The following is a 26,139-nucleotide window of genomic DNA, read 5'->3' on the forward strand; positions in this document are numbered from 1 at the left end:
TTTCGAGTACTGGTGTTCTTGTGGCCACAAAGAAATACGCCACACACCACAGAAACCAGCCACATTAACTGATAGCTCCTTTGGAGCTCAAATTCTCCCACAATCCAACCATAGTAAAGGGTGATTTTTTAAGAGCTTGATAACTTTTTTTAAAAAAAAAACGCATAAAATTTGCAAAATCAGTTCTTCGGTTCTTTATTTGAAACGTTAGATTGGTTCATGACATTTACTTTTTGAAGATAATTTCATTTAAATGTTGACCGCGGCTGCGTCTTAGGTGGTCCATTCGGAAAGTCCAATTTTGGGCAACTTTTTCGAGCATTTCGGCCGGAATAGCCCGAATTTCTTCGGAAATGTTGTCTTCCAAAGCTGGAATAGTTGCTGGCTTATTTCTGTAGACTTTAGACTTGACGTAGCCCCACAAAAAATAGTCTAAAGGCGTTAAATCGCATGATCTTGGTGGCCAACTTACGGGTCCATTTCTTGAGATGAATTGTTCTCCGAAGTTTTCCCTCAAAATGGCCATAGAATCGCGAGCTGTGTGGCATGTAGCGCCATCTTGTTGAAACCACATGTCAACCAAGTTCAGTTCTTCCATTTTTGGCAACAAAAAGTTTGTTAGCATCGAACGATAGCGATCGCCATTCACCGTAACGTTGCGTCCAACAGCATCTTTGAAAAAATACGGTCCAATGATTCCACCAGCGTACAAACCACACCAAACAGTGCATTTTTCGGGATGCATGGGCAGTTCTTGAACGGCTTCTGGTTGCTCTTCACCCCAAATGCGGCAATTTTGCTTATTTACGTAGCCATTCAACCAGAAATGAGCCTCATCGCTGAACAAAATTTGTCGATAAAAAAGCGGATTTTCACATTTCGAACCGAACACTGATTTTGGTAATAAAATTCAATGATTTGCAAGCGTTGCTCGTTAGTAAGTCTATTCATGATGAAATGTCAAAGCATACTGAGCATCTTTCTCTTTGACACCATGTCTGAAATCCCACGTGATCTGTCAAATACTAATGCATGAAAATCCTAACCTCAAAAAAATCACCCGTTATATGGCTCGTGCCACTTCTACTACATCTCTCTCCTTTTTTCAGCCACATTTTAAGTGTATTTTTTGGTTTCGAAATTTCTTACATGTGTTCGCTTGTAGAGAGTGGTGTACGAGTATTCTAAATTTTACAAGCGCTCTTTAGACGCTCGCAAACATTTAATTCATTTTATTTGTAGCACATTAATTCAACTCAAGCATTGTGGTATGCCATTCTTATTTTTTCTGTTTGTGTGCCCAAAGAAGAAACACATGTATTCTTTTCGGTTACAACTTTTTTAATTCCTACGACAACCATCCATTTGCCATTACAACAAGCGCTTACTCATCGCGCACATGGCATTTTATTGCCATTACAGCGCCGCTTAATGTACCATTGCTTGCCATTTCTTGCGATATTCTTATGTTTGTTGCTATTATTTCATGTGTTCACGATTGTTTGTGTGTTTTTTTTTATTTACAGAATTTTGGGTTTTCGTCGCGCCATGCCCGTCACCGGTCGCTTGCTGAATATAACAACGGAAATTTATCAAGTCGCCGACGACAATTTATTACGGACCTTCTTCGTCTCGCCCTCGTCGAACCTGTGCTTTCACGGCAAGTGCTCCTACTACTGTGACACCGGGCATGCCGTTTGCGGTAACCCCGATATGTTGGAGGGCTCATTCGCCGCCTTCCTGCCCAGTTTCGAGCAGACGGGACGAAAGGTGAGTGTGATTACCAGTTTCTACATACATATGTCTTCGTTTGTTTCTATAGGTGTGTGTCACGAAATTCGCTGCTTAAAAGAAGAACTTGAATTAGACGCAAGTCTCTGCGTTGAAAGCGAAATGTGTAATTAGTGGGATTTTAGAAAAACAATTAGTTACAGCTAAGTGTACAGCATTTGATTTGGTTGGGTTGTCTGCATGTGAAGGCAAATTGTTTCAAAAGACAGGAATAAGTTATGAATGCAACTCTAAGAAAGAATAATCATATTGTTCGTAAATACATGTACATTTTTAATGGTTTTTAGATCCTTAGTACTCAAAAAATATTTTTTTCTTTAAGAAAATACGAGGCGTGTGCAGAAAATAACGGTAGTTTTAAAATTTCGCGGGTTTGAAGAGGTCAATTGTCAAGTTATATTTCTATTTAAAAAATTAAGGTTCTCTTAAAGGGCCGTCGTTTCACAAGCATACGAGAAATCGCTGAGAGAACTATCCTATAACAGGCTATCTCAAAAATCGAGTTTGAGAAGTGTTTCGACGATCGGTAAAAGGGTTGGCATAAGTGCATGATATCGAATGGGACTATTTACAAAGCGACAACATTAATGTGAATAAAAATATATTTTTTTAAATCGAAAATTCCCGAAATTTTTTGAACACACCTCGTGTGTATAAATAGGGATACTCAAAAGAGTAGGTTTTCGTTTAGAAAATACATCATCCTGGATTGTAAATTCCTTATGATTGAATTTTTATTCTATAATCCTCCAATGAATACGAGACAGCTACCCAAAAAAGCTTTACCTTGTATGGTGCTTATGTACCCCAAGCAATTCTTCGAAATATAAAAATATTTTATTTTTTTGTGTAACTTGTTATCCAAACGTAAGTAGACTGTTTGTTTAGGAAATTATGTCCCACTAATTACAACAAATCGACTAGCCAAAATTCAAAAAGACAAACACTAAATACCAAACAAAAGTAAACGAAAAGAACAAAGCAAGAGAAGGCAAAAGGCCAAAGGTATTTAAGTTACGAGTTTGCCAAGGCAAAATAATAAAGAATTCTTAATACTTATTACTTATGAGCCATTTTAAATACACACCCTGATCGCATATTATTCAAAGACCAAAAAGTGAATGCAAAGGCAAAAAGCAGCGCAACAAATGTTAATAAAAATTTGAAATGAGAGAGAGAGAAGGAGAGGTCGCGAAGGTCCCAACGCGTTGCCAAACAAAGCGCGCCGTTTGTTTTTGTAAACAAAACTAAGTAATGTTCATAACAATAATAATAATCCACAAAGGACCACCTCCGCCGGCGCTAGCCTTACAATGCTACTCCTTCCGGTGCTTCCCGTTGTTGGGGCTGTCGCTGCACACTGCCGCCGCTCGCTTTACGAGTGGCAGCATTTCCTCTGCGGCGGCTTTCCTTGTTACCTCGGTTTGTATGTACGAGTATCGCGCCTTTATATGACATTCTCCTTTGGCGCTTTGCTATGCGGTAAATACAGCGGGAATCACAACAGAAAAGTTTAAAATTAATCCAACCTTGGCTCTCGGTGGTTCGCCCAACAAAAACCCACTTGCTACTTTAGCAGCAGAAATATGTGCACAACAACAAACAAATTTAAAAGCAGCTAAGAATAAAATTATTTTAGTATGTGAAGTAAGTGTAACAGCAGAAATTATCTAGTTACCAAAAAGCAAAGAGAAGCAGTAGAAGAAGCAGATGAAAAGAAAATACAATCAAACTGGCATAATAACTAAGCTGGAAAAGTTACGCGCGCAAAAACGCTGACTATATTGTTTGCTCGCACTTTTCAACGCTCACACTCCAAAGCTGGCTTACTCTTCGTTTCCTGTCTGCCTTCGCTCGCCGCTTTTGCTTAAACCCGCTATTTGCATTATACGCATTCTCCCCCTGCTCCGGTCGCCTGTTTGTTGTGTCGTTATTTTTTCATCGGCTTTCTTAAAAGCAAAAGCTTTCAACTTAAGGTTCTTAAGGGCGTAAAAGCTCAAGCGAACGGTCAAAGGCAAATGGTCGAAATGCATTCGAGTTGCCCCTCAAGTATTACCTAGATTTTTTCCAAACTTTCGCGTTTTTTTTTTTTGCAAAGTTTTCTTTCAACGCGGTGTTTGTTTGTCTGACTTTTGTTTTCTTGTTTTCTTTTGTTCGCTTTCAGTTTAAGTGCCATGTAATTGAATTAAAACATTTACCGAAAGTTAAGCTTAAATCAAGTCCCTTTGAGGGTAAGCCAACTCTTGAATAATTACGCGAGGGTAAAGTGATGCTAAATTCATTGTGGTTGCAGAATTATTTGATTATTTTTAAATTATTTATCAGTCTGATTAGGGGATGTGCTAGTGGGTCAATAAGAGTAAGAACAATTCATAATTCATATATGAGAAATTAGATAATAGAGATATTTCTACACCAGCGTCATCTCTATCCTTCTCTCATGTTGACAGCTCGAGTATTTTAATTAGATATGAGAAGGTATTCGAACTAAATTGAACTGTTTTAAGAATATTGTGATCCCAGCGCCACCTATCGGATCGAACAAATATTACATTTAATACTCTTTATATGGAGTTTTATTGTTTCGTTACACAGTTTTATAAATTCTTGTTCATAGAAGCAGCAACGATTTGATCTTCAGCGCTTTCTCTAAGCAACCCCTCGTGCATTGGGAAAACAAGGTTGCAAGCTGTCTTTGATAAAAAAGCGCCATTTTCTCTGTTTACATCTGAAATTATTTGCGATTGAACGGGAATTTTAAGCGCCGCTGTACTACAACTGACTACACACACCCGATTGCTACAATTGCACGGTGTCTAACTGTTTATTTTGTAGTTGCAGATAGCTGGGCACCTTCCCTGCTCCCCTCGCCACAGCGCAGCTAGCATTTAAATTGCAAAAGTGATTTACAATGCGCCAGTCAGCAAAGTTATTTCACAAACTCGGGCGCCGCAGCAGCCAAACAAGTTTTGCGCAGCGTTTTGACCAACTTTGCTGACTACCGCACCAGGAAAAGAGATCCGCTTCCGTAAACTTGCTTGACATTTACACACACACATACACATACCTCTTTAAAAGTGATGTACTCAAATAGCCGGGAAGCGTATTTATTTAGCCTGTGTGAGCGTATGTGTGTGTGTGTGCGGTTTGAAAGTGCGCTTGTGGCGCAACTTTTTCGGCGATTTAGTGCATCACTGGCTGACTGGGCTGACTGCTCCTACCTGTTGGCGCTATGACGTTGAAAGCAATCCAAGAATTTCTTTTCGCATTTTCTCCGCACATTCTTTTCTTTTTTTCCCTCTTTCGGCTTCACTTTGATATTCATGCCACGGCATTTCATCTTGACTGTAATTTATTTTCATTTTCGTCTGCATTTAATAATTCTGTTGCGAAGGGTTGCTGCTGCTGCCTTTCTTTCCGGTTATTAAGTAATTTCATATTTTCAACTGATGCCGCCTAATTTATTGTGCGAAAGTTTTCTTTGAACTCAAATATTCCACAGTCCATGGCGTCTTCACTGTAGTCTTCTGTTGCAGACTTACATACATATACAGTTAATGCGGAAGCAGATTCAAAGTAAGTGAGCGCTTTTTGCTTCGTCTCTTCTCCTCTTTCCACTTCTTCTTGGCTTTGTGTTCTTCTTCTTAATTTGTGTAAATCCTCTGTAGTCCCCGCCAGTGTTGACCACAACTGTTGTTGTTGTTACTGTTGTTGTGCAATTTACATTTGTTGCATTTCAACGCTGAGCTCTGACATAAGAAAGCCGTTGTCTTTGGGGTGGCGCGCAGCCGCAGCAGTGTTTCTCACTGCTTAAGCGCCTCATTTACGGTTTGTGGATCAACAATGCTTTGCTTTAGCGCCAGCTATTTAGGCATGAGTTCTGCGCTGCCCAAATTGTGTGTGTGTGTTAGTAGCGTGTGTTTGTGCGTGTTTACGTGCAATTTTCCTTAAACGAAATTTTTGCGAAATTTTCCCTTTTACCTTTAGCTCATTTAAATTACTAATTATAATTTAACTGGCTGAAAAATTGAAACTTCATCTTCACGTTTTGGCCGTCTTTTTTCAATCTCTTTTGCACTTATTTGCAGGTTTGGCGGCATCCTTGGCGCCGTTCGTATCATAAACGCAGGAAGGCTCAGTGGGAAACAGATTCCAATTACTGCTCCATTGTAAGTATAAAGAAGACTTTCTAAAGTCCCTTGTAAAGCATCATTTGGTAATTATTTTTAAATTTTAACTATTTGCAAGAGTGGCAGCCGAATGGGCTAAAAAACTTAAAGTTGACGTAATTATAAGTTTCTGCCAAAGGACGAGCGTTTATTAAAGAGAATTTTATATTAAAAGAAAGAGTTAAATTAAATTAAATTTGCGTTCGTGCAACAGTCTCCAAACGAAAATGCTGGTGATTTGTTTTTGGCATATACTTATATGTATATATGGTCAACTCTTGCAAAATTTATGTTGAAAGTGATAAAATAAGACTTTCGCATTTGCTAATTTTTTCTAAAAGTGGAATTACGGTATCTTTTCAAAGTCCTTTGTAAATGCATTTGTAATCTTAGCATTTTAAATATCTCAAATAATTTTTCTATTTTCTTCTTTTATCATGAAGGTTCGCGAAATACCCCCATATGATGAAGGTCGTCGCCTATTGGATCTTATGGATATGGCTATATTTGATTTTCTAACCGGAAATATGGACAGGCATCATTATGAGACCTTCAAGTAAGTGCCAAAGTGAATATAAGTTTACTGAGAATATGTATTTATTAATGTACAACATTGAGTGTGTACCGACTCTTCTGTGGATGGAGACAGAGTTTTTATTTAAAATACCTTTTGGAAGAAAATCTTTCGATTTCTCATGAATCAACGTATGCATGAGCTTTTGAACATTATGATCCATCCTATAATTTGATCTAAAGTTTAGTGGAAAATATCGAAATTATTTAGTCGGCTATTATTAGTCATTTATATCTGTTTCATAAGGCACTAAAAATGTCGTTTTCATCAAAGCGAGGAAAGCAACGTTACAATGTATCAATTTAATATTATTAGATCAGTCTTTTGGGATACCAAATATTTTACCCCTTCACTTAGATTTAAGAATCGACAAAGCGGCTCTTCCATACAACTTCTGCAGCTAGCGGGCGGAATCATTTTTAGTTTGACAATGGCCAGTTAGAACCCCTATAGTAAAAAAATATTGACTTTTCTGAGGGCGAAGAGTTCCCTAGACATCTTACGCTTTAGTTTGGGCCAGAAGGATCTTGCGACAGAACATGTGTTAGTGACTATCCAGCGCTTGCTCAGTTAAGCTGAGGCCCATCCATCCAATGGTACATTACAAGAGGTTAGTGGTGTTCCTACTTGTACCCATTCCGCTATAGAAGAAACTTATGTACCAAGCCTAACAAGCTTATCAGCCTAGCAATTTCCTGCGACTTTGTGGGCAGGCACACAGATTAGTCTGATTGCAAAGTGATCCGATGCCACTGATAGTAAGGACATGCAGAAAAGAAGCCAGGGCTAAACTCGACAGCATGGTGATAATCTTGTAGCCTCGGAATGAAGTCGAAGCGACTAGATACTAGGGACTCAGTCACGCACTCCTTTACATACCCAGTCCCTGTCCCTGAGACTGATAGCAGTTTTTACGATCATACGCCTTCCGGACATGCCCACGTGTGTTATATGCAGTAAGGAATTGAGTGCCAAGATCACGCAGTTTTTATTATAAAATTATTTTATTTTAGAAATCACTTATAAAATATTATATTAAGAGCTATCATTACTGCCATTATACACCATAATCGTAATATACATTCTGGTTAACAAAAAACCCAAATTCTGTTTATACACTTGAATTAGAACAAAATCTAAATAAGATGCTGGTCTAACATTCAAATATTTTGATTACGAAGCGTCCCTAGAGAAAGGGAGTATCTCTTATTCAATATTCATGAATTGATGATAAAGCAAAAATGTGCTATTCTTATTTTGTGCTTTTTTTCAATTTTGACTGCACGCTGTCCATTTCAGACAGTTTCTTCCTTGACTTTTCGAATATTATTTTCTTCTTGCCACTTTTTAGCACATGAGTGACACGGCAACTAATAAAATTTACAAAAGTCTTATTTGCTGCTCTCTGTTAGTGCAAGTACTTGCAACGTTAATTTAGAGAAACCCAGTAGGAAATTGAACTAGCTTAGAGCTAGACACCTTAATCTAAAAATGAGTTGAAGTGATTTTTTTAATAAAAAATTGTGTGCTTTGTGTCACATTTCTGTGAGGTAATCACCTTAAGTTCCTGTTAATTTTTTCAGAAAATAAATTGTTAATAACAAATTTTGTATTGTAAATTTGCTTTCAAGCATTATTAGACCGCTAATAAATACTCCGCTTCGAGTATGCCAGATCATTTGTGGTTTGGCGTTCATTCGCTTGCTTGAACTGTATGCAAAAATCTTCCGATTCTTATACATTTCGACCTTCTCTTTGATGCACCAAATTCTTGGTATCCAACCGAGTGCGCTGCAATATGCGGTTAGCTCAATGCTGTTACTCAGATGTCACAATAATTTTAATTAACTTTTAATGAGCTGCGCAGCACGCCCGCAACTTTCCCGCTTCACTGCACCGCCGCAGCTTACAAATTGAAACGAAGCTGAGTCTTCTCTACTTCTATTTTTCGCAAATATTCGCCAAACTCTGGTGTGTGATTGTTGGTGTTTGGGTGTTGGTGGCAGTAAGCGAGTGGCCGTAAGTTTATTTGTAGATTTCTACTTGGCAAGCAACTGCTGGAAAGTGTCGTTACTTTTCATTGCGCTGCGGTCTAACTCCTTGCCTTGCATGTCGTCCATGTTGACTGCTCGGCAGCCAGTTGTAGAGCTCCGCCCGTCTTTTCGCCGTTCAATTAAATTTTGGTAAAAATCGCGTTTACTGATTTTTCTTTGCGACAATTTGACGCATTTTAATTGCAATTTACTGAGCAGCTGCGTCTCCGAATTTGTGACGTGATCTTTTTACGGCGTTTTATTCATGCAAATAATTGTTGTTGTGGTTGCTTCTAAGTTTCATTAAGCCGGCTGACTCTTGTGTTGTGTGCAGGCGTATAAGTGTGGGTGGGAAAGTGTGTTCTGTGTTCAAACTTTTCGCATAGTTTTAGTTGCAGTAAATAAATGTTTGTGGCTGCTTAAGAGTGGAAATTTACGAGCCAGATAAGCGAAGTTGTGCCCAACAATGCTCCGGCACACAGCTGCTCAGCTGCAATCTGCCACTTTGTTCAACTAATTCCTTGACAGGCATAAAAGATTTGGATAGCGAAAGTGCTGCCAGAGTTTTGGAGATTTTCGCCAAGAAATTTGTGGTAATAAAAGAAAGTCGAAAACTTGTCAGGAAGTTATTTTAAATGAAGCGGAATACATTTTTGTAAATATGTCACGCATTTAACTGTTGTAATTCAATTAAAATTGCATTGACAAGAACACACTAACACCCGCACAAATACACCTATACATTTGCTGTACACAGCGATTATCCGGCAACAACAAATATGTGGCAGCTTATTCCTCACACATGCTAACAGTTCACAGCCGCTTATTGAGATCCTATATGCACCATGCATGACGCTCCCATTGAACTTGCCGCAACTCGCTTCGCATTAACATGCGCATAAATAAACTGGATGCCTTGTTGCTGACAGCTCTACTTAGGCGTCTTATGTTGTTGTATGTTGCATGCGATTGGATTACTGGCACTTACTCCGCCCGAGTTGTTTGTGCTGAAATGCCGAAATACCAAAATGCACTTTGCGCATTATGAATGCAAACAAGTGTTGAAGGCTGTGCTGCAGCATGTGAGCCAATGTGTTTTATCAGTGGATCATCATCAGCCGATTTTGCAATTTCGGAGACTTCATTTCTCTCAAAATAGTAATCTGCAGCATAATTGTCAGTGGTAGAATTGCCATATAGACAATGAAATCGTCGGAGATTAGAAATCTACGAAATTGATGTCACTTCGCACGAATGTTAATGACGTTAATACGAAGTTAGAGGAGTGACATGCTTGAGCGGTTCAAAGCAGAAGGAAGTGCTAATAGCCTTTTCCCACAGAAAAAATAATTGAATACTTTAAGATTATAATTGAGAAACCAGTTTTTGCTTTTCACACAGCTTTCTACTCAATTAACGATCATTTTTTTGTTATTCATAAGAAGTTGGTAAATTTATCAGATGATTGCTTTTTCATCAATAACCACAACCAATTTTCTAGCACGGACAACTTCGCGTAGAGTTGATTTCTAGTTTCAACTCGATTTGGAAATCGATCTAAATCAGCGCTTGAATCGAGCAAAAGCCGGTTAATAGAACAATTAACTCTGGTGTGCGAAAATGCTATAAGTTCGGGTGTAGCCGAGTCCACTAGAGTAATGTCCACGTCTTCACTGCCTTTTGATTTTCATATTATGAAGTGAACGATTCCGATGGATTTTAAAATTGAGTTATATGCACGGGAGGCGAGATTGTTAATCGATTTCAAAAGCCGACAAAAGGAATATATCAATAGGATGGCTATAAGGAATATATTAATATTTACATGCGTTCAATGGAATCTTAGCTGATAAGATTAAGTACAAAAGCAGCTGTCGGAAATTAGTCGCAATTACAACGCTGTACACAGAATATAATTACAAAAGCAATAATGGTTCTGGGAAACGTTTGAATTACTCGCAAAGGCGCATATCAAAATTCAAAATTATGCATAATCCAACCGCTCCAACACACCAATACACCACTTCGACATGAATATGCATTGAGTTAGTTATCGTATGGATACCCACATATGCATATTGCTGCGTTAATGAAGCATGCAGCAGATAAACTATGCCTGCGTATGTGTGAGTGTGTGTGTGCGTACGCTAATTTGCATTGAACGCCGCAAATGGGGGGGGGGGGGGGCGAGGCGACGGTAGTTGGCTTGTCTCAGTTCACCGCTTTTCGTTTTCGCTCACTGTGGCCGTGGCCCCGCTTGCCTATGTGGTTTTCCTTTATCGGCCTATTTGAGTGGAAAATCCGATACTGTTTTCAATCGCCCACACACAAATAATCGCTCGCCTTTGATCCTTTGTTTTGGCGCTGCCGCTGCACCTGCTGTTGTCTCGATTCGGCGTTTAACGGCATTCTCGCATTGCACTCAAGTACGCAGTACCTTCCCTTTGTGTGTGTGTGTGTGTTGGCGTGGGCTTATCGAATTGTTTGCTGTGCTAGAAAATTACCTAAAACGCTTGAGGCTGAGCGCAACGCATTCAACTATTCAACAATTATGGCATGCAAATGTGTTATTACACACTAAAGTTACTTATCCGCCATGTACGGCGCGGCACTTTGGCTTAATGCACCACCGCAAAAGCCACTAATAATAGCGGACATTCAGTGCGCTGCTTTATTGTATTCGTAATTGAGAAAGCGACGGTGCATACTCGTATGCTATGAGCGCAATTTCCATAAGTGCTGCAATAAAGTTCAAACTTATGTGGAGCAAAAGAAAATTTGGTAATTCGCTAAAATTAAAGTGGGATATTAGCAGGAAATTATTATATTTACTCAAATGGACTTGGAAGTTGTGGGTAAATAAAGACGACCTCGGAAGACTTTCAGCTAACACTATTCTTAAGCTTCCATTTAAAAAATTAAATATGGAAGATGAGTTTACCTTGCAAACCGTATACTAAGTGTGTTCAAAAATAAGGGGAATTTTATAAATTGTCTTAAAGTTTCATATAATTTTCAGCTGTACTTATTGCTTACTTTGTCTGCAGCAGCTGCTTCAACCTTAGCGGCTTTAAAGTCTTTTCGTATAATCAAATTAATTGAATACATTAAAACTATAATTGAGAAACCAGTTTTTGTCTTTCGCACTGGCGGCTACTCGATTAGCGATCAGCTATTATTTTTTATAAGAATTTGGTAAGTTTCATCATCTGATTGTTATTTTACCAATAGACAACATCCCGCAGAGCTGCATTCCAGTTTCAACTCAATTTGTATTCGATTGAAAATTAATGTAGTCAAATAAGATTTTTATTTTGTATAGTAAATCGATCTTAATCAGCGCTTTAATTGAGCCATAGCAGATTAACTGATCAATTAACTACTGTGCAAAAAGGCTATTATGAGCTTGACGATTTTCGTATGTTAAAAGCTCACATCTCTTTGCTTGTATGTGAATTCTTGGCAAAAAACTATACTGCAACGACGTCCTAATCTGACTCCATATTCGCCAGACGTGACTCTGTGTGTCTTTTTCCTATTTCCCAAAATAAAGGGAACCTTAAAGAGCATTCGAGAAATCGCTGAAAAAGCCAAATACTGTATCCCAAAAATCGAGCTTGATAAGTGTTCGGCCGATGAAATAGAACTGGCATAAGTGCACATTATCGAATGGCGAATATATTAAGGACATTAAATAAATTTGTCAAAAAACGAAAATTCCCGTTATTTTTTGAACACACTCTTTTATAGTTATAAATCACTGTATGATCTTCACATGTTCAATAAATGATGTTATCTCCTTTATTTTTACAAATATTATATATACATAACTCACTTGTGTGATCTTTTTATTCCAGAATCTTTGGCAATGACACATTCACTTTGCATTTGGATCATGGCCGTGGTTTTGGCAAACCTTTTCACGATGAATTAACAATTTTGGCGCCATTATTGCAGTGTTGCATGATACGCACGTCGACGTTGAAGCGAATATTGGAGTGAGTATATATTTTTTTAGAACAACACACAATGAACTCGAATTTAAGGCAAGATACACAGTATGTTGTTGCTTTTTTAATAAATAAAGTAAATTTGAACAATTAATTAACTCATAAAACTATCTCCTCGATTGTTAATACTTTATACTCACACAATCTACACTATCTCTCTATTCATCAGCTTCCACAATGGACCTAAACCGCTGTCGGAGCTAATGCGCGAGTCCATGTCCGTCGATCCCATTCGACCGATACTCTGGGAACCGCACATGAAGGCGCTCGATCGGCGCGTGACCATCATTCTGAGCGGCATACGCGATTGCGTGAAGAAGAATCCACCAGAGGAGGGACTCGACTCCGAGGATCTGCTGTCATAGCAATTACGGCAACAGGGGCGTATTAAGAATGGCAAATTCCAGTTTCTGATTCGCCCAAAAGTGCGCCATATGAAAATGACAGTTTAGCATTAGAGAACCCTAGGATACTTAATGTTGTAGTAGAGTAAGCGTAAGAGCAAAATTGCATTGTGCAACAATGTGCGGAGAGCCGACATTCGTGCGGATGTGTGTGACTATACAATGTTTTTTGTTAGTGGTTGACTAGTTGAATTTACATATAACTATAACTAAAGATAAAGCATGTAAACTAAATTAAATTAAATTAAATTAAAGTGCTCGGCAAACGCTAGAAACCGTATGGAGATGTGTTACTGAGTTCAAGGCAGCAGAGTCTGGGAGTTGGTTGCGCTGCAATTGTCTTTGTAAAAGGCAGAGTGTGCACCTAACTCGCAGCCTTTGCGCCGAAATATGAATTAATTGAAGACAAATAATTTATAGGCTTAAAGTGATAACAGACATAATTTAAAAGTATAAACAAAAAACTATTAACGAATTCAGAATATTTAAACTAAATAAATAAGTTTGATAGTTAAAGCATAATTATAGGCGGCGGAAGATTTGCATTGAGCACCACTGTCTCAAGTGCTATTTGAATTTTTATGGGAATCTTTGTGCAAATTGAGTATGTACCTTTCATAATTAACATAAACTATGAGCATTAATTATTAAACGAAAATAAATTAAATGCATTAAAGTAACAATTGGCAGCTGTATGGAAGCAAAGAGCAAAGAAAGCTCGAAGTAGCTTACATGAATTACAAAAAAATAACAAAAACAACTAACATTTTACAGTTGGTGCCAAAGTGCACACGAATGCACGAGGAACTGTGCACCCGAAAGGGGTTTCATGCCTCCTTCGTAGCAACTAAATGAAAAGACTAAATAACTAACATTTTATTATTAATTTGCGCTTTTATTTATTAAGAATTGTGGAAAATTACTTTTAATTTTATTTATTATTTTGTAAAGCAGAAAAAGTGGAACTTCAAAATTTTACTTAACCCTTAAATATCACATTTCTAGTATGTGGTTATTAAATTTATTTTTATTATTATTGGATATGCTATAACTTGGATTAAAATTATTATTTTTTTAGTCAAAGTTGGGTTTCGAGTATTTTTTTCTAAATTATATTATTTAATTAATTTAAAATAATTAATTAATTTAAATAAAAAAACCAAAATTTTTATTGTAATTTCATCTGGTGCAAGTGTGTTTACTAAATATCTACGATATCGCTTTCATTATCCGTTTGTAAAGCTACACTTTAATTTTGCACGAAATCATATCTCATTAGTTGGTTAAAAGTTGTGCGTTCATGTACTTGAATTGTTTATAAAACACTTGCATACATACAGTTATATGCATATATAGCTATGTATATGTATGTATGTATGTAAATAGTTAATATAGAAAAAACTATAGTTATACACACATATATAGGTACGTATGTATAGCTGTTTGTTAATTTAGTTGATTTGCCTTGGAAATGTTATACTATATAATTTATAATGCATAATGATGCAAAAATTATTTGTGAACTTTTCGTAGTTAGTAAGTACTTATGGAACAAAAGAAAAAATACCAAAGAATTGTGAAGAAATTCTTATGACAGTTTTTGTCCTCAACCAATCTTTTACATATAAATGTTTTGCAGAAAAATCAAAATTTTATTTTAAAAGTTCTCGATGTCTAACATAAATAATTATTTCCTAGCAATATATTATTTAAATACATTAAGCTGCAATATTAACTAAAATAAAGTTGCGACAGATAACTGTTTAGTGTTTCGATCTTCATTTAAGACAGGAATATGTGCGATGAAAAAAATTAATTAAACAGTTACAGCTGTGCTGGTTGAACACTAAAGAAACTGTAAATCTAAAGAAACAAAAAGTTGTTTTTTGTCAACACCGTGAACTATATGATATTCTTCTTAAACAAATGCATATTCTTTCATTTCCATAAGACTCTAGTTTTAATTTCAACATTTCACTTTTTGGTGTAAACAAAAATTAAATAAAGCTTTTTTTTGACATATTTATGTATTTAAAGAAAAAAATATTGTGTATTATAAATATGTATATTTAATGTTATTTAATTGTATTGAAAGTTAAACTAAATTAGATTAGTAAAATGGGGTAAAAATCGCTGACATACTGTGGGATAATTTGTATAATGCATATAACTAAAGAAACTTGTGAAATATTTGAATGAATTTAAATAAAGTACTAAATAAGATTATATTGAATTTGTTGTTGTTTTTATTACGGCGTTGGATGTTACATGAGGGTATCAATACGCTACGGCTCAAGCACCTAACGGTCATTAGCGTTTTTCCAGAATTTTCAGAGAGTGATTGAAATGCAAATCTCTAATATATATCTTAATTAACTAGTTCCACTTCATTGAGACTTAACTCTGCTTGAGGCGCATATCGTTCTTAAGGGGTTATATACAGTTAGACGGCCGAAAAAAAGTGAATTTTCCAGAATTTTTTCTGAGAAAACTTTTTAATTTATTGATCCAAAAATGTATACACATATTATGGTATCTTTTAACTGTATTTTAAGACTTAGTTTTAGTAAAAATATTTATTTGAAAAAGAGCTACAGCTGATCTCCAGGAGCTCCTCTCAAAAAAGACGTTTTGCGGTGACCACTATATCTTGGAACTGGATCATCCGTAATTAAAAAACCAAACAGAGTTCGTTAAAATAATGTTAAATCTAGTAATTAATCGAAGGAATAAGCAAAATAAAATTTTTTGACAAAATGGCGGTTTCTCAAAAAAAAAAATCGATTTGTCACCGAAATTTCGGCCTTAAATTGTTTATAAAAAAAAATATTTATCGGAGAGAAAAAAATCTACGATTAATTACTAAAAAATATATTTAAGAAGGTCGTGTTAAAATTTGAGACTAATCGGTCTAGCCGTTTTCGAGTAATGTTGGTCACCGACTTTGAAAACACCATTTTGAGAAAAACGCGTTTAAAGTTTGGACCTTGTACTTAAAAGCACTCTGAAACGCCTTTTCAAATTTTTCATTTGCTTGTAACTTTGAAAATATTCACCGGAACGATATGACATTTTCTGTGTGTATTCTTAAATAACGGGTGATTTTTTTGAGGTTAGGATTTTCATGCATTAGTATTTGACAGACCACGTGGGATTTCAGACATGGTGTCAAAGAGAAAGATGCTCAGTATGCTTTGACATTTCATCATGAATAGACTTACTAACGAGCAACGCTTGCAAATCATTGAATTTTATTACCAAAATCAGTGTTCGGTTCGAAATGTGAAATCCGCTTTTTTAGCGACAAATTTTGTTCAGCGATGAGGCTCATTTCTGGTTGAATGGCTACGTAAATAAGCAAAATTGCCGCATTTGGGGTGAAGAGCAACCAGAAGCCGTTCAAGAACTGCCCATGCATCCCGAAAAATGCACTGTTTGGTGTGGTTTGTACGCTGGTGGAATCATTGGACCGTATTTTTTCAAAGATGCTGTTGGACGCAACGTTACGGTGAATGGCGATCGCTATCGTTCGATGCTAACAAACTTTTTGTTGCCAAAAATGGAAGAACTGAACTTGGTTGACATGTGGTTTCAACAAGATGGCGCTACATGCCACACAGCTCGCGATTCTATGGCCATTTTGAGGGAAAACTTCGGAGAACAATTCATCTCAAGAAATGGACCCGTAAGTTGGCCACCAAGATCATGCGATTTAACGCCTTTAGACTATTTTTTGTGGGGCTACGTCAAGTCTAAAGTCTACAGAAATAAGCCAGCAACTATTCCAGCTTTGGAAGACAACATTTCCGAAGAAATTCGGGCTATTCCGGCCGAAATGCTCGAAAAAGTTGCCCAAAATTGGACTTTCCGAATGGACCACCTAAGACGCAGCCGCGGTCAACATTTAAATGAAATTATCTTCAAAAAGTAAATGTCATGAACCAATCTAACGTTTCAAATAAAGAACCGATGAGATTTTGCAAATTTTATGCGTTTTTTTTATGTACATTATATGTACATTAAGAAAATGAAATAAAAAAAAATCGATTTTTTGAAAATTCTAACTGTATATAACCCCTTAATACAGTAGAATCCAGAAGATCCGAACATCGATTACCCGATTTTGAACCTCTAGATATTGTTTTTAAATGGTTTGAATGACAGACGAATCGGATCCCATACATCAGGGATTTGGACCCAATGAAAAGATATGATTCATTACGTCAAAGATCAAATTAAAATATTGTTTCATTTGCTTTGAAATCGAATTATCCGAAATACCCCTGGTTTTATTTGATACGGATAATCGGGATTCTACTTTAAGCATTGTCTGTATTTGGCTTCATTTATTATCATAATTCTATATTCCAATTCAGCTCTGTCTTCATCAAAAACTATGAAATTATACTATAAATTATGAAATTAAAGTTATTACAACCGATAAGTGATTTTTTAATCTTCGCTCCGATCACTCAAATAAAATACACGCTCATAGAACAATTGACTTATTAATAGTGACACGCGTATACGCGAAATAAAATGATCACCTCTCTTTCTCTCACGCCAACTCACACACTCTCTCTCTCTCCCGCTCTGTTTCTGCGGCTGTAAAATATGGCTCTTCAGTGAAGAGCAATAAACAACACTTCCAATTCATTCCTTGAGTGCCGACACTAGAGACATACAGGTTGTGTTGTCTTCCAATTGGACCACATGTCGAGTGCCGTCTGAACGTCACATTAACATTTTGTGGATTCCATAATATTTATAAGCGAGCGCCGCAATCAATGGATAATTTAGTAGTCAGTGAGTGCTCAAGTCGCGTTGTCGATTTTCAAACAGTGCGTAGTGTATAGTGACACGAAAATTCGCCGGTGCAATACGAGTGATAGTAAAGCAAAATCTATTTGTAAGTAAATATTTGTGAAAAATGTCTTGTGTTTACAAAAACAAATAATTCATTTTGAATATCAAAATTCAAATGATGATTATCAAGTGCTAAACTATTTGCTTTATAGCTGGCTCTTCTATTAAAGTCCACTTATTATCAATTACATAAATTGATTCTTTTTGTGGCCCCATGTGTTCACATATACTCGCATAAATAACATACATATGTACTCGCATGGGCAGAGGTGTGTCTCGGACCAGCATAACAGCTGTTCATTCACACTTAAGCATATATTTGCAGTAATTCAGTGATAATCAGCGCAAATTTGTTTTAAAATAGAACAAAAGTTCAAACAAAATATATTTCGTTTCAGAAATTATACTTGCCATAGAAACTTGTTCTGATTCTGGTTTCAACTGACGCTAAGCTAACTGCCTTTTTGAAATCTATATGCAAACTTCGTTTCATAATCAATTTTTAATGTAACTCTTGTTTGCACTTTTTAAAAATAATATATATTTTTTTATTATTAATTAAACACTGATGAACTCGATAACCGGTGTCGATTTTTTTCTTTAAAATAAAAAATCAAAAAGCTTTCTAACGTAGCATAAAGTTACTGGAAATATTACTACCTTATCTACTGTTTCAATGTGCCCCTAAAGAATTTGAGATTTGTTGGCATGATCGATGGGCTTCATCTCAGCCATCGCTATTATATGATCTATTTAATATATAACCTCTGAGACAGAAAACAAATATATTTGCAGCATCATTCCCCTACGGCCAAGTGCAACCAAGTGAAGTACAAGTAAATCAGCATGTCTCATTACGTGATCGACATACGTTCGGATACGGTAAGTGTACCGACAGCGGAAATGCGCCAAGCCATGTTTGAAGCTGTCGTGGGTGACGACGTTTACGGTGAGGACCCGACAATACTCGCATTGGAAGAGAAGGCGGCTAAGTTGTTCGAAAAGGAGGCGGGTCTGTTTGTGCCCAGTGGCACTATGGGCAATTTATTGGCTTGTAAGTATACAAATTGTTGTTCTTAAACAAGTTATCAAATGATATATGACTGAAATGACATTTACGCAATGTTAAAAGAAGATGTCATTGATAAGCATTTCATGAAATAGTTACATATATAGAGAAAGTGAGACAAATGTGGGTAGCTATGGTCAGTTGATTCAAAATCCTAAAATAGTCCCTGAGCGGAATCCTCTGTATGTGCCACGGTTGCTCTTATAACCATCGTGATCATGATCCCCAGTTCTCGTCAAGATAATAAATACTTCTTATCTTGAATCGAATTTTGTTTGAATTGCGACTCTCTTGCGGGTTAAGCAATATTATTCAACACTGCTTTCTTTTCCATATGCTTACAGACACTTTCTACTAAGATGTCTTCGACTTTGTGACTGCTCCACACCACTTCCTCATAGCTGCTCAAACCAACTTCCGATTCTAATGTAAAATCACTTTTATCTCATCCTGTATTTCCAAAAAATATTTTTCAACTTTAATTTAAGATGAATCCCTTAGAATTTCCACACAAAAACTATTCTAGAATAAAAAATTCTTTATTGTTAGTCCAAAATATTTTTCCATCTCTATGTGTTAACTCACCTTTCTGCTGACACTTGATTTATAAGCACATTTACGATGGCAACTCTGTTTATGTTAGGGGAATTAAAAACGGTCATAATGCGCGTTAACGCCATTAAAAATTGTGACTTCAGTTAGTAGGAGCGTGTATAACTTACAGTGGAGAATATGAGTGACCAAGGAAATTATTTTCGGAAAATTGCCAAAGCGCTCTAATTCCATAAGCACTTAAGACCGCATACCTTATAAATATTTCAAGCATGGAATTTTAACACCTTACTGTAAGGTGATATTTCTTTATGAATTTCATATAAAATTCCCTTAACAGACGGCCAGCCAGCAGGACTTGCCATGCAATTGCTGCATAGTTGTTGGCTGCTACTGTAGTTGTATTGGTGGTGCTTCTGTAGTTGGTGGTGCCAGTGTCAAGGAATGTAATTCACTTTCATGGTTTCTGCACATTTACACTGCGTTTTCATTCGTGCCACTATGCGCATACTGTTGCACATGTCTCAATATGTACCCAATAGGGAATGGAATTAGTATGATACTGATGGGCTTCTGGTTAGTTTTGGACCAGTATTTGTCCAAGTTAATATTTCGTTCTACATCTGTGTTTCTCACAATTTATCTGCGACTTTGAGATCGTCCCGATTCTTGCAATTAATCCCATGACTTTTGTTGCAGAAACAGAGAGTTGAAGTCCAACATATTCTTCGCTTGAAGTATCATCAACTCGAATGTATAAAGACTTATAATCAAAAAATTAATCCTGGAGTAAATATAGTGATATGTGCACTGGAGACTTTGCTAGATATCCTCCAACTTTTAGTGCGAGTCTCGATTTCGAAAACCAAACCAAGGTTCCTCCATTAAAGTTTATTAAAATCTGTCATTTCGACATTTACCAAACCCCATCAAAACAGACGCAAATTGAATTTTCGACCAAACCACTATTGGTCCATTTATGTGGTTTCATAAACCACAAGTCTCTTGCCGGAGACCAGCATATCTTCATATAAAAATGTGTTCCGGTGCAAGCGCTTCACTAAAATACTTAGTTCGGCGCTAAAATCAACAAATTTATGCTCCCTTCAAGCATACCGTTATACGATCACACACATACATAGACATGAGAACATATATATCACATTCTTATCTAGCCATTTTTATACTTTTCAGGTATGGTACACTGTCATCGGCGTGGCACGGAAGCAATTGTGGGTGATTTATCTCATGTATACCTCTATGAGCAAGGTAAGTTTCATTTCCTAAAAGGAAGAGCAGAGTAAAAATTAAAAGAGAAAATTACAACAGAAAAAGAAAAACGAAAATGAAAATGAAAACTACAAAACACAAAAACTTTAAAAGTGAAAAAGAAAATGTGGAAATGCCAAAAATTGGGAAAATGTTCGACTGCGTCCCAAGGCATTCCCGCTGATAGTGCAACAGTGCAGGGATAACCAGCGAGAGCGGGTTAAAGTTGGGTGCGGTAGTTGAGGATTGCGTTAGTATTCGGTGAATGCATGTTTTCTCTCACTGTATGAGTGTGCGGCATCAGCGCGCTAAGCATTACACCGGATGTGCGAGTGAGTCCAAATGCCGCGTCATGTTCTCGTGCCTTTCGATAGCATCGGGAGATAGCGGCAGACAACGCGCATATGGAGGCAAGCGCACACACATGCACTCACGTGCTGCTCATAGTTTCCCGCTGTTTGAGTTGCACTGCTTATTGTTGTAGTTGTTGTTGTTGCCTTTGTTATTGTTGTTGATATTTCAGTTTTTTTTTTCAGTCATTAAAATGCGCACAATAATGCAATTTGCAACACAAAAAACTGCGAAAAGTAATAATAACCGTAAACAGTTAATGGCAAAAAAGGCAGAGACTTTATGTAAACATCTGTGTAAGCAAAGAGGAAAAAATTGACATTCTCTCGCATTACAAAAAATGTGCTTATGCATATACATTCGTAGTCGTACATAAAGTGAGCTTCATGTTTATTACCCATATATGGACAAAAGTACGAGGATTAAGTAAATATTTCTTTGCGTTGGAAGAGGTATATAAGTGGTGTCATCTTTTTCACCAAAAAATTATACAATTTGAATCGAACTGAATTCTATAAATATAATATAATAATAGACCACATTTATTATTTCTGTATAAAAAATAGTAGAATAAAATTTCTAAGCCCAGTTTCCTACGATTTTAGCAGCTGCTCAATCAGGAATATAAAAATTTATTAATGCTTATATTTTATAAAAAAGATTTTGAAGCACCCATTTTTGAATTTTATTAATTTCCGCGAGTTATAGACAAGACCCTCTCCTTATACAAACACACAGAAAATCTAAATAATTTTCCTAAAAATTTAACCCCTTCTCATATATATGCCTCACCACTGCAACGCGGTTTGCAGCAAAAAATTTGGTAAAACAAAACTTTTTTGATTTACTGCCGTTGAGCACTCTTTGGTGCGCGCTGCTCATACACTGCCTCGCCTCGGTCCCAGCTGATTTGAATGTCGACGCTGGCTAATGAATGCGATGAAGTGCCGTTGGAATTGTTGCACAAAAACACTAAGTGCCTTGCACTTTTTAGAATAAACCCAAACAAATTCAGTTTTTGCATGTAAAGCTGGTGAAAAGTTTCTGAATTATATTTTACAACACCTCGGTGTATTCAGGCACGATTTTTGGAAAAAACTTTCATAGTGGGATGGTAATAATTACCAATTAATGTTATATTAATTTTGTTTGAATAAATAATAAAGTTAAATTGGTTAAAATAATTATATTGGAACCAATCTAATTTGATTACCTCTTCATTATATGAGACTTCTTTCAAATTTCTTATGTCAAAACAATTAAAAAAGTGTAATCTGAAGAAATAAAATAAAATGAAGAAATCGATGACGATTCATCTCAAAAATATTTATTCAGGCGACATCTCCCTCTTTATCTATCTACCAAACTCAGCAAGCATCTACCAAGCGGAAATACTAGAGAAGGCCTACAAAAGGATACAGAAAGCAACTATATATAGTACATAGACAGTCAGTCAGGCGTTATTGCAGGCCTTGTATTATTATTTCCATCGTAAACTATAATTGTATGAAGGCTTTGGGCTCACTGGTCATAGGAAGATTTTCGGAAACGAAAAAGCACACGAGCTGGCAAAGCCAGAAAATCTAGATGAATCCGAGGCAGAGTTAATATTATGTACGCTAATAACAATGTGGAGAGAGTACAATAGCGCAAAAAGTGGAGTATTTTTACCTCTCTAATTGTATGCTTACTCTTTAACCAGTTTGCTTTGCGATATTCACATTTAGGATCAGGGATATTTAGCCTTCAATATTACCTCATAACCATCTCAAGATCTAACAATTTTAGACCTGTAAACGGAATATAGGCTTCGTAATTGTAGGTTTCCTTATTAGGGAAGACTTTAACTCATTTCCTCTTGCAATAATATGAAATATTGTTTCATTAGAGATAGTTGCATGATCAAGACAAAGATTTCTTGGATCTCACTTTTTTGAACTACCGCGTGAACTAAAGGTTATAACTAGAAGTGAAAAATCTCTTTAGATTTGTAAAAGTTGCAGAGAACTGTCGAGTCTTAAGAAATGAGATCCTGGCTAACCCAACCTAACCTAGAGATATATTTCAATTAAACTTCGAACGCTTACATTATAAAAGAAGAATAAAAGTAGTATTTCCATAGCTGCTAATATACGCCAACAGTTCAGGAACATCACTTTATATACGCAAAACTCCTAAATCTCCTCCAACTTTGAATTTAAGGAATGTGCTCTTTTAATATTTACTTCTTCTACGCAATAATTCATGCTTAGTCCACATATCGCAGCGCTCGCAGGAGCCCCACACACACACACTCATCAACATACATAACACTCTAACATTTTGACTTCCTCTGTTTCAGGTGGCGCTGCTCACATCGCCGGCATACAATTAGCCACGCTACCGAATAAAGCGGACGGCACATTTTGCCTGGAAGCGTTGCGTCGCAAGGTGCGCTTGGAGGACGATCACGAGCCAATTACGTCGCTTGTAGTCGTCGAGAACACTCATAATATATGCGGTGGCAAGGTGATTCCGCTGGAGTGGCTCGATAAACTGGCGGCGCTGGTGAACGGTGACAAACAGCTACAGCCCTACGGCCAGCGTATTGCGCTGCACATGGATGGGGCGCGTGTTTTCAATGCGGCGGCGGCGTTGGGGGTCCCTGTGGCGCGTATTGCGCGCGATTTCGATTCGGTTAATTTCTGCTTGAGCAAAGGGCTGTCGGCGCCGGTGGGTTCGGTGCTGGTGGGATCAAAGGCTTTCATTAGGCAGTGAGTAGAGCGTATTAGACGGCAGGCGATAATCAAATGAAAGGTGTGCGAGTGTGGCCATTTCGACTATGTGGCAAGTGTGGCAGCTAAGGCGATTATTATTGCCAGCCGAGAGGCGTTTGGTAGGCGATTGGTTGGCGATAGCAGCAAAGGTACACCAGGCAACATTTATTTCACGGAATTAGTGTTTGAGTCTTCGCTTTCACGCCGAGTGCTTCGTAGCGAGATTAATGTCACAGACTAATTGCCACACACGCGCTGCAACTTTGCTTTCTTCCAATCGCATTCTTAATCATCGCACTTGTTTGATGCTTTTCTTCCACCACTAACCACTTTTTCTTTGCGCTTTCATTTCATTTCATTTATCTCACAGAGCTCGTCGCCTGCGCAAAGCTCTCGGAGGTGGCATGCGTCAAGCGGGTGTGCTGGCTGCAGCCGGCATTGTGGCGCTGGATACCATTGTGCCTCGTCTGCGGGAGGATCATCAGAGGATCCGACGCATAGCGGAAGGTAATTTTTATTGCAGCCTAATAACAATACATCAATGTGTGGCAAGTTGCGGCAAGTGGCGGTTGATGAGGCGACAAATGGCTGCTGATAAATCCCCTCGAGTCTCGGGTGACTAAGCACTGGGTGGCGCTGACTTGCGTCTAGACACATGCCTTTCAACTGCTCTTGCTCTTCTTCCGCCACATACCACCTCATTTCGGTGTTGAAACAATTCATTTCCTTTAATTACGCCTCGATTAATTTCGCCTGCCTTCCATCCGTTCTCTCTTTCAGCGATTCACAACACCAAAAGTGCCAATGTCACTGTCGATTTGGCGACCGTACAAACGAACATTTTGCTTATTCATCTGCCGAATCCGAAATTCGGCGCCAATGCGTTCGCGCAGCGCTGCGGCGAAGTGACGGCCGAGGAGCTTGCCGCCGGCGTTCATGCCGCACACAAGGAGCAGGGCATTCAGCTGAAAGTGAGCTCACGCGATTGGGAATTCGCTCGAATTGTGTTGTATCATCAGATCAGCGATGCGGATGTCGATTTGGTAATCAAGAAATTCAATTATATTATACGTGATGTCGACGCTCGATTGGCGCAATAAATGCCATGTGACATAAGGCGAAATAAAACAGTTATTTGAGTTTTTATTAAACCTTGTAAATAAGCTTTTTTATTTGTCGGATGGTATGCACATTCAGTTGAGTGGAATTAACTCTGGATTTATGGAGATATCGTCGGAGAAAGTCGACCATTCTTTCCTTTTCTCTTAATAATGAGGAAATTTGTATCTCACTTGATTTGGTAGATTCTTTTGAATGTTGCAATTAAAAACAAGTAAAACAAGTAAAAATTCGAATGTAACAGAGCATTTTATACTCCCGCAAATTGCAAGGCTCAAAGTAGTAGACACATTTTGAAGTACTGGTAAAACTATATTATAATATTTGTCTGGAGACTATACCTAGGTCGAGACCGATTTCATAAATGACTAGAAGGAAGTCTATTCTCAAGAACGAAATATATATATGTACATTGTATATGGGAGCTGTGGTAAATGTTGGACCGATTCCAACTACTCTTTATCTCTAAGCTAAATCATATCCATTATTAAAGATTCGTTCACTTTTGCTAAGATATCTCACATGTTAACCTATATTTACGGTATAAAGTTCATGGGAAGTTTAAAATCCTAATTTTAATTAATATGAGGAGAGGGGAAGTTTTGACCCGTCTTTACCCATTATTGACACATTAAAAGAAAAATATTCCTTTTGAACTTCTATAGAATATCTGAGATATCTACCGATAAAAATTAGTCAATTGCAATGAGATCCTAATGCTTGGTATATGTGACCTTGAAAAGTTATAGTCCGATTTCGACAATGAACGAAATGAACTTTCTATTAAATATCGTGCTTCGGACGTTTTTCGCAAGTGAGTAAACGCATATTTAGTAGTTTACAACATACGATTTGTGTGGGAGGTAGGCGTTGTCATAACCCGATTTCAAATATTTATGTAATAAGGTGCTGAAGGGAAATACCTCGAGTAAGTCTGATTAATATAGCTTTAGCAGTTTAAGAAATATATACCAAGAACGACGAGACCACGCCCACTTTCCCACAAAATTTCATCGAAATATGTTCCTTTTTACAGAGATGCTCTGAACAGAAATTATGTGGCTTAATTATAATTTTTCACTTTAAGATACTTTGTGAGCGTGGATAATGAGTTCTTGACTTGCAATATTCGCTTGCTAAAGACATATATATTTGAGATAAATACTTACTCTGTTA

The 26,139-nt window shown here is 37.2% G+C and overlaps 2 protein-coding genes across 3 annotated transcripts in view; both read left to right on the forward strand.

The window, feature by feature from the left end:
* The window catches only part of LOC105218231 (uncharacterized), a 41,294-nt gene extending 26,080 nt beyond the window's left edge, over positions 1-15,214 (forward strand). Inside the window, exons 8-12 of the mRNA XM_029045944.2 lie at positions 1,527-1,770; positions 5,880-5,960; positions 6,404-6,516; positions 12,425-12,565; positions 12,747-15,214. Of these exons, the coding sequence (XP_028901777.2) occupies positions 1,527-1,770; positions 5,880-5,960; positions 6,404-6,516; positions 12,425-12,565; positions 12,747-12,942 (775 nt within the window). The 3' untranslated portion in view covers positions 12,943-15,214. The remainder of the gene's footprint in view (positions 1-1,526; positions 1,771-5,879; positions 5,961-6,403; positions 6,517-12,424; positions 12,566-12,746) is intronic.
* A 2,515-nt stretch (positions 15,215-17,729) lies between these two features.
* Positions 17,730-25,007, forward strand: LOC105218241 (uncharacterized). Of its 2 annotated transcripts, none has more exons than XM_011193687.3 (6): positions 17,730-17,890; positions 18,643-18,901; positions 20,663-20,737; positions 23,430-23,841; positions 24,215-24,351; positions 24,625-25,007. In XM_011193687.3, the coding sequence occupies exons 2-6, from the start codon at positions 18,694-18,696 to the stop codon at positions 24,942-24,944; spliced, it is 1,152 nt and encodes a 383-aa protein (XP_011191989.2). In that variant the 5' UTR covers positions 17,730-17,890; positions 18,643-18,693; the 3' UTR covers positions 24,945-25,007. The 2 variants fall into 2 exon arrangements, with proteins under 2 accessions (XP_011191989.2, XP_028901203.2); XM_029045370.2 differs by having other exon boundaries at positions 17,755-17,890; positions 18,624-18,901.
* Positions 25,008-26,139: the final 1,132 nt, after the last annotated feature.

Source organism: Zeugodacus cucurbitae, chromosome 2, assembly GCF_028554725.1.
Source record: "Zeugodacus cucurbitae isolate PBARC_wt_2022May chromosome 2, idZeuCucr1.2, whole genome shotgun sequence".
Classification (NCBI taxonomy): Eukaryota; Metazoa; Arthropoda; class Insecta; order Diptera; family Tephritidae; genus Zeugodacus; species Zeugodacus cucurbitae.